General features: G+C 37.1%; 1 protein-coding gene across 1 annotated transcript in view; it reads left to right on the top strand.

The window, feature by feature from the left end:
- TNKS (tankyrase) overlaps window positions 1-17,136 on the top strand; it is a 107,927-nt gene that overhangs the window by 61,677 nt on the left and 29,114 nt on the right. Inside the window, exons 6-11 of the mRNA XM_085222639.1 lie at window positions 9,020-9,114; window positions 11,347-11,413; window positions 11,813-11,999; window positions 14,026-14,147; window positions 14,657-14,748; window positions 14,826-14,904. Of these exons, the coding sequence (XP_085078765.1) occupies window positions 9,020-9,114; window positions 11,347-11,413; window positions 11,813-11,999; window positions 14,026-14,147; window positions 14,657-14,748; window positions 14,826-14,904 (642 nt within the window). The remainder of the gene's footprint in view (window positions 1-9,019; window positions 9,115-11,346; window positions 11,414-11,812; window positions 12,000-14,025; window positions 14,148-14,656; window positions 14,749-14,825; window positions 14,905-17,136) is intronic.

Genomic DNA, 17,136 nt, shown 5'->3' with positions numbered 1-17,136 from the left:
AAGCAAGTCAAAAAAAAAGGGGACAGCTTGGGGTTGGGCTACAAGTTGTTATCCAAAGATCTGTTCCAGCCTCAGTTAATCTGTGATCCTTATGTACTCTTTCTTATGCCTTGTGATCCCATCTTATTTCATCAGTCAAACAAGGCAAAGGGACAGCATGATTGTCCCTTGAATTTGTGAATGTATAAATGACTTGGCTTCATTTCTGTCTCTGGTGTCACCTAATAGCTTGCATAGCCCAAGGTGATATATTCTGCATAAGATGTAAAACTGATCTACTGTTCAGATTCTGTTATGAGCTCTTAAATTCTTTTTCTCGAATGTTTTGTATATTTCAGTAAGTATCTCTTCACATATTGTTTTCGGATACTATTCAAAATGTCTAGGAAGAGAATGTGTTTTGAAGACTGGGAGGAGATTTACTCCGTAGTCATTCTCTCTGTACTGATCTCTAAAAATCAGGAAGTCTCATTTGTTATGTCTTAGTGTGTTTTTCAGAATACCTCCAAGGTTATTGGAAATGCTTTTTTATTTCCATACCTGATCTGTTTCCCCTTGATGACTAGATTCCCACAGGGGACAGCTTCTTGCTTTATGCTATTCATCTTCTGTTGAGAAAACAAGTCATATCGGTAGATTTGAGCAGAGCCATTTAATATTTTATGTACATTAACTAAATGCTGCGATCTGGATTTGGCTGTCTGGTCACAGAGCATCCAGAGATTTGAGTAGTGATGTTTCTCCTATTATAATTTTGAGTTGACTCCTTCCATTCAAAGTGCTTGCTGATGTTATGTTTGTGTTGTATGTGAGGGCTCAGTCTGTGGACTTTATTCATTTCATTTCTGCGTATGTTGACTCCAGGGAGTGCTGTAGATGCCATTTCTATCCTCTGTGTCTCTTCCCTCTCAAAATTCTTGCACATGAGAGTTACTGAGAAGCCAATCATTCCATTTGCTTGCTGTTTTTCTGTTTTGAATGTGATATTAGAATTCATTGTGGCTGCTCTGCTGCCTGAATTTTCAACCTACTGTTGCCTTATCCCACCAGGTTGTCTGCTGGATTTTGTGATTCTGATAGATTTGATGAAGGATTTTGCTGCTTGTTTAAATTCCTTCAGCTATCAGTGCACAAACTATTTTTGCCTGCCTAATTGTATTTTAGTCTGTAAGATTTTGCGATCCTTGTGATTTCCCTTTAGCTTGTAAATTCAGCTATTTGAATAATTCCTTCTTAAGTGTAGTAATCTCTTTCAGTTTGCTGTTCAATCACACTTTTCCTAGTAAAAGGTGCATTAGCACTGTGTTTATGTCATGGTCTCTGTTAGTCTTCATGCTGTCTGTTTAAAAAAAACAAAAACAAAACACATTCCTAGCTACCTCTTCTTAGCTATTTTTTCCAAGCTTCCTAATTATTTCATAGCTCTCCTTTCTGAAGATTTGTGTGGCCATGCTCAATTATTTTATCAATCTTTCTCAAAGCCCTTGTGTTTTATGCCTTCCTTGCCTCTCTATTTTCTCCCGGCTCATCAGTTGTCAGTTGCTAGCATAAACCCCATAATTGACTTAATAGTTTAGGTGGAGAATTTAGTGATCAGTTTAATGCTAAATGAAAAGAACTGCAAATACTTAAGTGCAAGGAGAATTGTATTTACATAACCATTTCTAAAACTGCGGAATAAATTGGTGGAATAGGGAGGAGATGAGCAGTAAAAGGTGAGGAAAGTGCCAATATATGGCATTGTACTTAATGATGAATGTCACTGATGGACAAGAAAATTGAGGTTATTTGATTAGTCTTTTCTAAGTAATATAATACACTTCTACTTATAAAAGATACTCAATTCTTACAGATGGAATTCTTTAGAATATTCTTTTTCTAATAACCATAACTTTTAATTTCAAAGCATATTAAAATGAAGTACAAGACAGAGTCTCTATTTTGCATGGCTGTATTAGTTCTGAAAGGGAACAATGAAGTCTACTTGACTAGATTATAAATGCATTAAACTCTAAAACTTGTTAATTATCACAGTAATGAGAAAAGAACTTCTTTTTGTATCTAATTTTGTGAATTATTTTAGACTTCTTGTTTTAATTTGATTCCAAAATATGAATTATAATTTTTTTCACTCTCAGAAGTAGAGCTGGAATGCAATTAATTTGCAAATATTGTTCTTAACAGAGTTCATTCTCACCCCGCATTCAATAAAATGAATAAAAAGTGTTGGCTTGAATGTCCTGTTAGTAGGATGCCCTGTCAAGGCAACATTTTCTTAGAGGTATTCTTTCTTATTTCTGCACTTGAAGCTGAAGTGTTTATAGTTGGAAATACAGAGAAACAAAGTAAATACATTAAGACAGAGTGGGAGAAGTGGTAAAAACGAGAGGTAAAAAGAAAATGGAATAAATAATTGACTGCAGTAGGAAGATTTTGATAGCAAGCGGAAAAAGAAGAGATGGAAACAGCAAAAAATGCAGAGTATTGGTTCTGGGATGTTCCAGTATGCATCCCTTTCACATTTTGTTAATGCTGCATAAAGATTACCAGAGTCATATGGTATGGCTTTTTGAAGAGGATGCTCCCATTAACAGTTGTGCTGCCATCAAGGTGTTCCTTGAAAAAGAGAGAACAACTGTGTGAGCAAGTAGCTGAAGAACAAGATTATATAGCTTCTGATTGGCTGACAAGGCAGGTAAAAATGGATTTGTTCTGAAACAGGGAAGAAAGTTGTCGTCTTGCACTCTCCCGGAGTGGTAAGCTATTGCAGTTTTACAGGCAGAAGGCTAAGGCTGTGGGCTGTCCTGGCTGGCATTGAGATGCTTTCAAAAACTGCAGGAGTTTGGCCATCTTCGCTCAGTAGCTCAGACCAGCAAAAGTAGCAGTTGTTCTCCCTTGGGCACTGAACTTAAATCACAGCTTCCACCGTATGATTATTTATAATAAATAACAGATCCAACTGTTGAGGTGAGAACCCTTGTGCCTGTGTGTCTGGTCCACAAGACCAGATGTTTGTTCTCTAGCTGCTCCTTCAAGTACTAGATGTTTGAATACTCTCTGATGACTTGAGTAAATGACCTTGCAGAGGCAGTTTCTTTTAGTCCCTGCCTTCACAAGAGACAATGTGTCACCTCAGACTTATCCATTTTTCACTTAAAATTTCTAACAGATTCCAAATAATGAAGGAACAAAAATGGCCCTCCTAGATGCAGTGATACTGCAAGTAATTCCCATATAGAGTTCTACCTTATCTCTCAGAGTGTGTGTCCTTTCAGTGTTAAATAACATTCTTTTCATTGTTGTCAGTGGTGATAACATTATCATTTCCTTCAGAAGAGAGTAAGAGAGTGGTTGTTTCATCCTTCTGTAGCTCAGCAAGCTGCTGCTTCCTCAGCTGCCAGCATCTGCTGCGGAAGTGTATGCTTCTCTGCTAATCCATTTCAAAGTCCTCTCTCCATGTTTTGCTTTGTGTTTGTCACTGACTGCTGCCAGAGATATATTCTGAGCTTCTGAATCTGGGAAAAACTGCAAATGCTGATTCACTGTAGAAGCTCCCAAATTTGTTTTTCGTAATACATTTTTGTTCCCAATTTAAACCTTCATTTGCACATGAAAATGAAACAGATTCTCCTAAGAAGCCAGTTTTCTGAGGATATTGCTGAAGTATTTCTGAAGAATGTTGCTTAGCTTTTCTGACGCATCTGTTGAACTGGTCTAGCAAATATTTAGTGGATTCACATATGTGCAATACAGGACAGTTTCAAGAATTGAGGGCTTTTGCTTTTTAATTAATAATGGCATCAAGGATTGCTAGTGCACCTTTTGTAGTACACTAGGATCAGAAGGCAGAGTGGTGGTACCCATTCAGAATTTCTTCCAGACATTTAGCATTACCCCTTTGGTCTCTGCTTCCAGGTCAGATCTTTGAATATTCACTCTGAAAGTAATGGCAGCAAGTTAGTATGGAGGTGTTAGGGAACTGAGGTTCCTAGTTAACCTCTAGAAAGCTGAGATGTCTTTTATCTCTTTGCCTTATTTGCTTTTTCTTGTGGGTCAGATTGAGTTTAGCTTTTAAAGTTCATTCGGAGCATGATTACTGCCTTCTACCTCACATTGGCTCATTTTCTCCTGGCCTCTCATTTAGTCCTGATACCTTTCTTGTAGGTTGTGATGATCCTTGCGGTTTGACTTTTTCCTTTTTTCTGAAGTAATCAAAAACTAGAGTTTTCTCTTTTGTGTAGTTACTGTTAAGAGAGTAGCTTCCACAGCTAACTACTTGGAGTAAGGATTTGCCATCCTGCTGTCAAGGACAATAATCTCCATAATTTTGAAAGTTAAGTGTCAGTGGAGAAACTTGCTGGGCAGGTAGACTGTGCTTCACTTGTGACATTTGGTAAGGCTCTCTGCAGATAAATCTTTCTTCTGCTGTGTAGTGCTGCAGTGCTGACATGGTTTGTCTCCTCTCAGGAAAGATGCCCTGGCCCTTTACCCTCTCGTGCTTCTGGGCATATCTTGCTTGCTTCCACTTACCTGCCTCTTCTGTGTTTGTGCTGTTTCTGTTCTAGCAGGTAGAGTTTTTGAGCAGAAAAGTGAAAGCAGCCATTTCTCATTCCTTCTTCTGTTAACCTCTAGGAGGAAGAAGAATTGTTATTCTTTCTTGTGTTTTCCCCTGTGCAAGGCGATGCTTGTCATCTTTTCTCCTTTCCACTATCCCCAGAATCTATGTAATTGAAAAAGCTCTGTTAGTAAATCTTCTGCCTCTTACTTATCAATTCTTATCTCATACACATTCTAATTCTTCAAAATACTTTGGGAAGGTACGCCGTTCATGATACATGCTTTGTACCACAATCCAGATGGTAAAACACCTGAATACATTTCTGAAGGTATTCAGTTTTAGGGAGAATTTCTTTACAATGAAGATAGGTGTTTTTTTTTTTTTTGTCAACTCAATGCAGTGGATCACTTTTTTTTCAGAGATTGTTTCCTGTTATGTCAGAAAGAGTGAATTCTAAATTGTTGATTTCTGTAGCATTTGGGATGACAATGTGTGAATGAGGGAACGCTAGTTAAGATTGTTATTGGATAGTGTAATATAGAGATTCTGCTGGCAGAGAGATGGAGCAGGCAAGAACAAGCATGACTAGTTCTTAAAACAGTTCTGTAGCTGTTACTGATCATGTTTGATGTAACATCATTTCATAAGGTCCTTCAGTTTAAAGTTACCCATGATGTGGGATATCCAAAATCACTCTGAACCTGACAATGCAGCTTTGCTCTGAGGCTGGGGGGCACATTACCATCTGAAGGCTACTGAAAACTCTCTTGCAAGATAGGCAGGGAAGCTGGTGGTGCTTGGAGCACAGCATTACCATGTTGCCTGTGGCTTGTTTGTTGAAACTGATTTTCTGATTTTAGTGAAGGTAGTAGCTCAGCAGCCTGCAGATTTGGCAATTCCTTGGTGCCTCCTTTGATTTGATGCAGGTGGGCCGGGGACAGCAAGACAAAAAGCAGCTGACTTTGAGCAGCTCATCAAGCCAGCTGTTGGTAAGAAAGCAGTGTGAAAAGCATTTAAGGCTCAATGGGAATAATATCAGATTGTTATACATACATTGTTTAAATCTAAAATTGCTTTTCTCATATTCCCAGGCAATACATTTTCAAAAAGACCGCAGGCAAAAAATGGCTTGAGTATAAATTGCAGCAATGCAAGCTGACAGAGATTGCTATCTTGTGTACAGGGATCTTACTTGAAATGCACAGTACTTGCTTTGACTCAATTACAGATGCCATAAAACTTTAAAATAATGTGAGCGTATTACATGAGAGTCTACTTTACTTAATAAAAGTGGAATTGTACTCTTAATTACGCTAGAATGTAAGAGAATGTAATTGGTTTGGTAATTGTGAATGTGAGTCTTAAAGGTAAATGTCCTCTGGGGATTCTTATTATTAAGTCTCTTGCCAGGTATTGCAAGATGTGAGAGGAAGGGTTAATTGACACCTCTTAGTATTAAATGATTGTGTTGATATAGTTGCAAGGTGCAGTAAATATACAGCATTGTTGTTTGTGATCATTAGTTTTTACTAGCAAGCAATGTACCCTCACAGCCTGGAAAACCAACTGTATCCTGGGCTGTTTCAAAAGAAGTGTGGCCTGCAAGGCAAGGGAGGTGACCTGCCCCTCTGCTCTGTGCTGGTGAGACCTCACCTGGAGTACTGCATCCAGATTTGGAGTCTTCAGTACAAAAGAGACGTAGATCTGTTGGAGCGTGTCTAGAGGAGGGCCACAAAAATGATCTCAGGAATGGAACACTTCCCCTGTGAGGACAGGTGGAGAGAGCTGGGGCTGTTCAGTGTGGAGAAAAGTCTCTGGGGAGACTTGAGAAGAGGGGCTATGAGAAAGAAGGGAACAGACTCTTTAGCAGAGTCTGTGATAGGACAAGGGGAAATGGTTTCAAACTAAAAGGGAAGAGATTGGATCTAACGAATAAGTTTTTTTACAATAAGAGTGGTGAGGCAGTGGCACAGGTTGCCTGGAGAGGTGGTGGATGCTTTCTTCCTGCAGACAGTCAAAGGTCAGGCTGGATGGAGCTCTGAGCACCCTGATGTTGTTGTAGGTGTCCCTGTTTATTGCAGTGGAATGGGACCAGATGATGTTTAAAGGTCCCTTCCAACCCAAACAATTCCATAATTCTATTTTTCTAGCACTATAGAACCAGTGCATTGGTTTTAAACAGGATTATCTTTATTAACATCATTTTTTTGGGATGGGAGTTGGGGAAGAATAATAATCCCTGCATGTTGACTAGTTTATGTAGCATGACATTGTTTTAGGTACTTCATTCCTGTGATTAGCATGCAGATTTTAGCACTGGGTAAGTACTTTAAATTGTTAAATCTATCTATTCCATTAAAGAATGTTCTCTTTCAAGAGAAAGGAGAGGATGCCCTTAAGATATTGCTAAGGTAGGTGCTTTCCTGCTTCTTCCTTCCTGAAGCATATGAAAGTGAATATCAGCAGAGCCTTGTGGACTGGCAGATTTCAGTCCTATCTCCAGAAGAGTTCAGGGAGCAGCAGTTATCTCCGCTTCGTAGAGACAGCATAGCACACTGCTTCATTGAAGGTGCCATGGATCAGAAAGCAAGCAAGCCTAGTATCAGGTGGTTGGGCTGCAGCTCAGTAACTCCTGGTGTGTTGGGGAAGGCATGGTTTGTTCATGGATCTGTGGTGTCTGTAAGACCTTGCTAAGGAAGAGAAGGAAGTAGCACATGTGCCTGAAAGGCGGGGATGTAAGCTGTCAGAAGATTTGGGATGTCATTGATTTGCTTCATGTGACAACCAAGGCGATTGTCGGAATAAACAGTGCATGGGATATTTTTTTAATGTTACCAATGGCATAAGTTTTACTCACACTTTCATTAGTGTTTATGATATGCCGGAACCAGCTATTCTATAATGGCAGCAGATGTGAAAGAATTTAATACCTTCTAGATCATTCCAGACTGTTAATTCAGTAGTAGAAACCCTTCTAGAACAGACTAACCGATCCTAACAACTTGAAAAGCCAAATAGCTACAGACTTGATTAGTTTTGGTGTTGGCTTTTTGTACTGTGGAGACACTTTAAGGATCTTCAGGTCAGGAATGTTAGAGATGGTTATGAGTGTGTGTAGCAAATAGCACAGATGATTCTGAAGTTAAGTATTATAGAAGTTTGCATAACTGCTTTCTCAGACTGAGTTATCTCAAAGTGTTTCTTAGAGACACCCTGTTCTGTCATTGCTGACAGTAAAAGCTATGTCATCACTCTGGCATACAGGACACTTAGTATGTGTCCAACTAGATGCTCTTTCTGAAGCAGAGTAGCAAGGTAAAACATTCAGACTGCTCCAAAGTATGGTCATGTGAAATGTATGTTAATTCCTGGAAATCCCTTTCATTTTTTGAATATATAGTGCTTGCTGCTGCTTCCCACAGATGAGACCATTTGTCTGGATTTGTTTTAATCTTTATAACAGTGAGAATGTGATATCTCACCTGTAATACTATATAATGATGTTTTAGTACCTGCAGTAAATCTGTACTTGGCTTAATAATGTGAGATATGTCTTTGTGTGTTCAGGCTGATTTAAGCACAGGGTTTTAATCAAATAGGAGTGCATTGTTTTATTGTGTACTGCAAAATAAATAGTAAGAAAAATCCCTTTAAACTCATCTGCTCCTCAACCTTGGGAAGGAGCAAACAGCAACAGCAACACCCGCTCGTGCAAGTGGTTAGTTCCTTAAGACTGAGTCTGCACACAAAACTTGCTTCATAATGAAAACTTAAAATAACAGAACGTTGGAAATTATTATTGTCAACTTAAAAAGCTTTCATTATCAATTATTAGTAATTAACTATGTAGAAGGATGTTACTATTATTCTGTTATTATACTTTAAGTTGCATTAATACTGAAGATACGTATTCTGCAGAAAACTGCGAACTGCATACAGTTTGCTCTCTGTCTTAGCATAGTACACTGGCAAGGTGCTGCAACTTGTTTGGTGCAGAGCTGAATAAAAACACTCCTGCAGTGGGATAATTTTGTTCTGCAGTCTGATTCTTATGCACTTGCTGCAGGAAGACTACATAGAAGCAGTTTCGCAATCTGTGAGTGTGCAGCTTGAACTGCATAAATTTGCTCACAAAGCTTTAAAAAACACCAACTTAATTATGGCATTTAAAAATAAAACTAAATTCTAGCATTAATAACAAAATAGAAGCACAACAAGGAGGCATTGGACCATTATTTAAAATTAGAGAGATGTAGATTCTTTCCACCTCCAGGAACATGGATTTGGTTTGACAACAGGCAGGACGTGTATGTGTTATGTATTTGTTGACTTGGCCGATGATGGAAAAGTGTAACTTAGCCTGATCCAATGTGTAAGGGAAACAGAGTGCTTCAATATTAGGAAATGAAGCACAGAACTCTGTGGCTCCCATTCTTCACCTTGTTATGTTTTATTTTACAGTCCACTCCTTTACACCTAGCAGCAGGCTATAACAGAGTACGAATAGTCCAACTTCTGCTTCAGCATGGTGCAGATGTTCACGCAAAAGACAAAGGGTATGTAAAGTAACTTGATTTATAATCCATTTGCAGCAGTGGTTTGCTATTAACCAAGATGACAAGTTATTTCTCTGCTTAATGTTGCCGCATAATCTCAAATAGTTGGCTGAGAATGTGATATTTGCTTTAAAAGTGTGTTTTGTGATAAATAATCTTTTGTTACATTCCAATAACAGAATAGATTTGCCTGCCTTTAAATTTCCTATTACACCTTTAATTTTTTTAAGACATTTTTCCTTGCATCCCTGCAAAGACTTTGCTGTGGTGTCATGGATTGGTATCAAAATTTTGGCAAAGGTAGCAGGGAGAGAATGTGTGAGCTCAAGGAAAAAAAAAAAAAGTGGATTGAAAAATTTATCCATAATTTAGACTTCTTTATAAGCTAGTCTTCTTGTTGCGTATATATATATGTGTGGATGTAATTCCAAATAACATCAGTGTTACTCATGGGCTCAGAACGACAGGTTCTTAGAGATCTACCTTGATTAACACGGCAAGCAAAAAGCAAAATGTACTAGAACCTAAACTTCCCTTTTTCCAATGAGGACTCTAATAAAGTAAATTACAAGAAAAATTATGCAGCAGTCAGAAATCTGGAGCTACATATTGTACATTGTTAGCTGTATGATTCTGAAATAGGTGAATTCTCATAATGGTCAGATAGGACTGAAAAAGCTTAGTTCTAACAGCAGAAAACAGGCTTCTGGTTCAAGGCGTATGTTTCGTATGTGGGGTTTGTAGGGGTGTGTTAATAAGTGTGCTCTCCAGCTATCAGCAGGCTTTAGCCAGCCTAGTACTAAAGAAGATTTTAAATTAACTCCCCAAAGTAGTCCTAAGCATACTTAAGCTCTTGAAGGTTAATTATTGTAGCACTTTATCTATGCATTTACCCTTAATGGCTTTGATTAAAATTGTCTTGGAATGCGTCGTGACACATTATGTATTCCACAAAAACACAGTGAAGGTGCATGTAATGCCTATTGGTAGATCTAAACATTTTTAAGCAAGTTTAGGTATTTCCCACCTTTCAGAAATTTGAATGCAACTTTGTACAATGTACCCACACAGATGATTTAATGAGGCTGGAATGATCTACTTGGAAAGTATTGCCATGTGAAAAGTAATTAACTTGAGCTTGAGAAAAGGATAAGAAAGGGAAAGAAAACAGTTGCACATACCTTTAAACAAATATGCTAAGATATATTTAACAGCCCTGTGAGCTCCCTCTCTTTTTTTGTTTTAGTGGCACCACGTGATTGCAATGTTTGGGGAGGGGTTGTTGTTTGTTTGTTGTTAGGTTGGTTTCCACTGCTTCATATTAATAAATAATTTGGAAGTAAGCAAGCTAGTCTAGTGCTTGCTTTTCCAGCGCTCTTTTTGCTAGCTGCAATTCTGGGAAGCGCTCACTATTTTTAATAAATGGTGAAGGTTTAATTGTTGTTTTCAGTGTATTATGCATTCTGATTGTTGAACCATAACTAGCTTAGCTTGCTTGGCTTGAATTAAACTCTTCTGGTTTTCTGTAATAACTGTCCTCTTTGCATCTCCCTTTCAGAGCATGACTTTTTTTTTTTATTACATATCTTCTGCTTGTAACTAGATCACTTTCATTTATTTCACTAGTGTTATTTTTAAGTATGGCTTCCAATAGTATAGCTATGCAGAAAACACGTGGATCCTCTTATAAGTCTCTTGCAGAATTAAATAGGTAGGACTGTGAAAAATGCAGTAAAATGAAGTAATTCCACAGTCGGGAGCAGCATTTCAGTCTGCTGTATGTGGATATTTGTACATTGTCAGAATATTCCCAGGAGTTACACTAGCATTATCTGATGAGTTCTGCCTTTCATACAGCATTTTATATAAATAGGAATGCATGTTTAGGCTAGAACAGAATGTTGACTTCTCCTAGGCAAATTTAATGTGGAACGGAACATTTTTCCCCCTCCGCTTAGCTTCATGAAAGATAATTTTGAAGGCAATTAATACTAATCTTACTGGTAGATTAAGTATCCATAGCCTGCAAATAAAAAAATGCTTTAATGCCACTCTTAAATAATGCGTTGTTTGAGAACTTCAGATATTTTCAGTGATTTGTCTATCTTAATTTTTAAATATCTTAATGTTTAGGCTTAATTTGATTTCAGTTGATCTCTCACTAAGGATTAAATAGTACTTTCTTCAAAAATGCCACTTGAATAAGTTTGTCATTTGCCTTCTTTCATACAGGGGTCTTGTGCCTCTTCATAACGCATGTTCATATGGACACTATGAAGTTACAGAGCTACTACTAAAGGTAAGCAGGAGGACAGAAAGTGATTATTGTAAATTTTAGATGTGTTTGAATTGTTCATACTATGGTTGAAAAAGATCTTTTCCTTACTGGACTTCAAGCATCCTGTAATTTTGAAAGCATGCAACTTCAGAGCTGTGGTTTTTCTCTACATGATTTATTTAGAGAGGTTGTAGAGTTTAAGTAATATGAATTTTTTTTAAAATAATCTGCTGTTCTAAAAAAAAAGACAAATTCCTTTTTTTTTGTGGATTCATCACGCTTTTATATGCACAGATTTCTGTAATTCTTTTTTGTGTGTGTTCATATGTGAAAGAATGGAACAAGTTTTTATAATGGAAATGTGTGCACTTCTAGTAGTTGACGATGACTCCTAACAAAAAGCTTTCTTTCCTGCACTAGCATGGTGCATGTGTTAATGCAATGGATCTCTGGCAATTTACTCCCTTGCACGAGGCTGCTTCCAAGAACCGTGTAGAAGTCTGCTCCCTCTTGCTGAGTCACGGTGCAGATCCCACATTAGTCAACTGCCATGGAAAGAGCGCGGTCGATATGGCTCCGACACCTGAGCTAAGGGAGAGGCTGACTTGTAAGTATGTTCAGATTTGAAGCAGTTCTTTGCAGGTGTAAAGGGGTGCTTTTCTTTCAAAGCAGCTGCCTCATAAATCACAGATAGATGCAAAGCAGCAAATAAATGGTAAATGCGTTTATTGCTTTGAAGTAGATACCTCTAATATGCCATGTTTTTTTAATGTTTGGTGGGGTTTTTTTCCACACTTAAAATGTTTAAGGCCAGAAGATACTGCTGAATAAGTGTCCACTGGTGATTTTTATGCTTAAAGTCTCATCAAGCCACATAGGAACCTCTATGTTGGATCTGTGAACACTTAGAGTAACTTCCAGAAGGTATATAGCTTTGCTGTGCAGCCTTGAAGAGGGAGACATTCCAGCAGCTTCTTTTCTAGTCTTTGCAATCCTCATGCTGTTTGTATATTATGCTTCGTCTTTCATTTGAATTTGTGTAGCTTCATTTGCCCTCTTTTGGTGATTTGTTTTCTCATCATTATAAACTGTGAAAGTGAGACAAGTATGCAAACAAGACATTATGAAGTTACAAAAAAGACCTTGAGAAGTACAGTCTGAATTCAGTTTTATATTGCTTCACTTGTAAGCTTTTGATTTTCTGTCGCCTTTTGAATATAGCAGGAGCCCACTGATACTCTAAGAATGTGATCCTGCACAACTCAAAGTCACAGCTAGTCAGGTTGCTGTCTGTCACTGTTCTTTGCCTGTGAAGGTGGTAATACAGAAATGAGATGATGTGCTTTCCTAAAGGAGAAAAGATGTTGGGGTTAATGTCTTTCAGCTACTTCTGATCTCTCTGTTCCGGACTGGCTTGGGAGGTGATGCTTCTGACTTTGAAGCAGGTTGATTTACCAGTCTCTTAAACTAACAAGCAAAAATTTACGTCTACTTAAACTCTGTTCTACTTTTGTATTTACAGATAGTAGAGGGGGCTAGGGAAAAATTCGAATCCATCAGTAACCACTGAAATGTGTACAAAAATCTGAACTTCATGGCAAATTTTCTATCTTTCTGATGGAACAAGCTGTATTTGCATACGCAAAATAACATGTTTAGTATATTTTTTAATTCTTTGGTTTCATACTTCAGGAACAATATACTCACTATTTCAGGATTTCTTTTTAGTTGTACTTTGTGTAATGCTGTCTTTAGAAAGAAGTTTGAATTCTATTTGAAATTAAAACTTTTTTATAACCACAAATGCACTGGATGTCAAGATGGCTGGGAGAAGAAAGCCTGCTTAGCAAGTTTGGCATTTCAAGCCTGCTTATGAAAAGAAATATATAAGCAAAACTGATATTTATACTGAGATGACTAAGCTTTTTGTTTCTCATTCCCAGGTTCAAACATCATCATTGTTAGCCTGCCTCTTATTTGTGTAATTTAAGAGAAATGCTTTTCGTCCTTCTCAAAATAATTTTCAACTTAAACAAGCTAGGTGCTGAACTGAAAAAGTTGTGACCTAAAAAATAAGTAAAAAAAAAAAAAAAAAGAAAAAAAAGTAGTTACCTTCATGCACTTACAAGGACATGACTACACTCAATCTTTGGAACAGACTAGCTTCAAATGCTTAGCTAGTGTAGATTTCTTTAAGACGAGTAGTTGAACAGTTTTATTTAACTGATACTTTAAGGCTTTACGATGAATTATTTATAGCTATAAATACAGTGAAGTTTTAAAAAAGCAGCTATAATGCTTTCTTTCTGCAGAGCCGTATAAGAGCTATATGCTCATTTGCACATGTGACAACTGAATTGATCTATATATGCCTTTAATATCTAATGGTTGAAGAAACAGAGGGAGAAAAACGATAAGCGTTTTATTCAGGGAATCTCTGTCCTTCTTCTTCAGAATGTCAATTTGGTTTCAGTAAACCACATTCTTTTTCACGTTCTGCATCCCAGGACAGCCACCATACGAAGATGTACAGAGGTACTCTTGCTGCTTCCTAATATGTTCTAGCTGCCTTTTTTGAGTAATACCTGTAAAGGTGATGTGCTGAATGTTAAATGCATCACTTTCTCCAACAGATGAATTCAAAGGACATTCTTTACTGCAAGCAGCTAGAGAGGCGGATTTAGCCAAAGTAAAAAAAACACTTGCTTTGGAGATCATCAATTTTAAGCAGCCACAGTCACATGAGACCGCTCTGGTAAGATTACAAGGACAATCCATTTATTTTGTGATAAATGTGGTGGTGGTGCAAGTTGAGATATTATTTCTACATTATGAACATTTATTCATCATCTGCGATTGAGGATTTGCCATCAAACCTTTTGTATTTTAAAAATAAATCACAATTATAGAAATAATACTATATGATTTCTACCACATTTTTCTTTTTTCCTGGTTGATCATAGAAACCTTCTGTCCAGGGCTTACTTGTTTTCACTTTCTTCTGCGTTTTTCCCCATAAGAATGTTCTGTTGTTGGTCAGTTGTGTTTTGCTAGACTCGAAAAGTACTACATGAAATATGCGTCTTTCTCATAGCAGGATAAAAGGCTTAGTATGTTACGTGTTCAGGCAGGAATATCACAAATTTTGTTTGTAAATTGTGTAGTCTGATATGTAGCAGAATAATTAAGGCATGAAATGATGGATCTCAAAATTTTCTGCCATCTGTGTTGTTGAAATGGTGCTTTATATTTACTTCTTTGCAGCACTGTGCTGTGGCCGCTGTGCATCCCAAGCGGAAGCAAGTTACAGAACTATTGCTCAGGAAGGGAGCCAACGTTAATGAGAAAAACAAAGAGTACGTTTCTGAAATTTTTACGTTTTCAAAGGACTCTGTCATAGGAATGTAAAAATAATATCTCTTTCTTGGTCTAGTTTCATGACACCTTTGCATGTAGCGGCTGAGAAAGCTCATAATGATGTCATGGAAGTTCTGCATAAGCATGGAGCAAAGGTAAATATGTCCAAATATATTTTATGGGAGAAGGCAAGAAGGAGGATTATATCACTTAAATATGATGTTAGCTTGCATTATAGCTATTGCCTTTTATTCTGTATGTCTTGTGCTTCTCATATCGGTCTTGAACGATGTTTATCTTAAATCAGTACAGCATGTTCAGGAATCCCATATGAAAACTGTCTTTTCTCCAAATAATATAGGATTTAGGAGTTCATCTAACTCATTTTTAGTGAATCTTATTATTCAGTTGTAATAAATGTGCTCATATAGTTGACTTTTGTTGCCTTCTCTTGATAACTTGAAACTATCAAATACAGGAGTTTGCTAGTGCTGAATGTAGTAGTCTAATGCTAGTCATTGTTTAGCACTTGTTTCCTTCTGCCTTTCTTGATTGTTTTGGCATCCCATTTAGCCCTTGACTGATACTTAACAATGTAATTTGTGAGCCTATGTTGAAGCGTATGTGCAGCAAGTTATTAGATAAAGGCAGAGGAATGTAGAGAGTTCTTTATTTAGTTTCTTTTCTAGCATCTTTCAGAAGTATTTCAGAATTAATCTTTGAGTTTCAGTTGATTCAGTAGAGGACTGAGTGATCTTGATGAAGGATTTAGTTATTTGAACTGAATTTGCTCTGAGTAGTATTTTCCTGTGTTTTTTTGTTCTTTTGTGTTGGTTTTTTTCAATTGACTGTATGCAAATACGGGTGTAGTTATTATCCTTGAAACTAATTCTTTGCTACTATTGTGTTATGTGTTTCCTATGTTATTCTCAGTAAATCCATTCACATTTGTTATCAGCAAAGCACTGAAACACTTGACAGGTGCCTGCTCCTAATTAAAGTTACGTGTATGTTTCTATACTGCACTGGATCAGGTTTCTCTTTCTGTGTCCTAAGTTGCTTAGCTGTAAAATGCAGTCACGGTTCTTAATGAAAGATAGATCATTAAGGTTTATGAAGCTCTCTGAAGTTCCCAGATGGGTTATGCTCTCAACTCTTGGTCGTCCCTTCATAAGAGAATTGTCATTATCATCTTTTATAACTCACTCCGGTGCTAATGATGAGAAGAATCTTGTAGCTCAGGCAGCAAAAATGGAATTTGCTTTCCTGCTGCCATGTATGATGACACTTCTGTATCTCTAATGTAAATACCTTAATCAGCATATACTGGGATTGTTTGCCTTTTTAATGTATTTGACACAGTAGTACACAGATCTTGCCTGTGGTCTTGTAATACATAGAGAATCTTGATTTTTTTTTTTATGTTTTTGTATTTATGCTCTGCAGCACAGTTTTTCTGTGCCAAGATCATTAATGAAAATATTAAACAAAATTATTGTGCAGCCAGTCACCGAAAAGGCTTTCCCCTTTGAATACTTACAATTCTTCAACCAGTTTTTATTTTTTCATATTTTCATAGAAGTTTCCTGTTTGATCCTGTAACAAATGCTTACTGAACTGTAGATGGTTGAGGCTTATCATATTTGCTTTAATTTGAAATCATTTATACTGTCAAAGGGAAGATACTAGATGAGTTGCCTTAAAAATACTTGTAGAAAACAATATTTAGAGACTAACAATTTGAAAAAGGTGAATAATTAGAGCAGAACTTTTTTCTTGAAATATGGTACCAAAAAGCAAATAGAACTGATTCACAGAAAAGCATCCAGCAGTGGACTTAAGAGACAAAGTCGTGTAAAGCTTTGTGGTTTGAGAATCATTTGGGGTTGCTTCAGGAATGTAGAGGAAATCCTGTTGTTGTGCTGAAGAGTTGCTGTGTCAGACAGCAAAAGTGAGGTAATATGAAATATGTGTATTTCAATATGCTCTTTTGTTCTGGGAAGTGAGACAGAGCATAATAAAGACTGTTTTAGGGAGTTTGTTTGGAATGAACAAGAAAATGTTGATGAACTAGAACTGAATTTAATTATCCTGATATTTTTTTTCATTATGTTAACTTGATTTTTGAAGTTTGTCAGACTGATGAAAAGTGAAAGACCATTTGAATAACATGCACTTGATCTAGATTTATTTTGTGGATATATTTGAGAGCACTACTATTGCCAGGAGTCAACTTACACCCACAGAATCATGTTATTTTGATGCCTTGCTGGCCCTTATTGAGGACACAAGTCTCTCACGTCACTTGCACATTAGTGTGGTATGTCCCACACAATATCCATTCTGAGGTTAGTACCTATGCTTTCATTAGCTTGTTGAGCTTGCAG

This window comes from Meleagris gallopavo, chromosome 4 (assembly GCF_905368555.1).
Source record: "Meleagris gallopavo chromosome 4, MGAL_WU_HG_1.1, whole genome shotgun sequence".
NCBI classification, from domain to species: Eukaryota; Metazoa; Chordata; class Aves; order Galliformes; family Phasianidae; genus Meleagris; species Meleagris gallopavo.
This window is presented reverse-complemented; position numbering and strand designations above follow the sequence as displayed.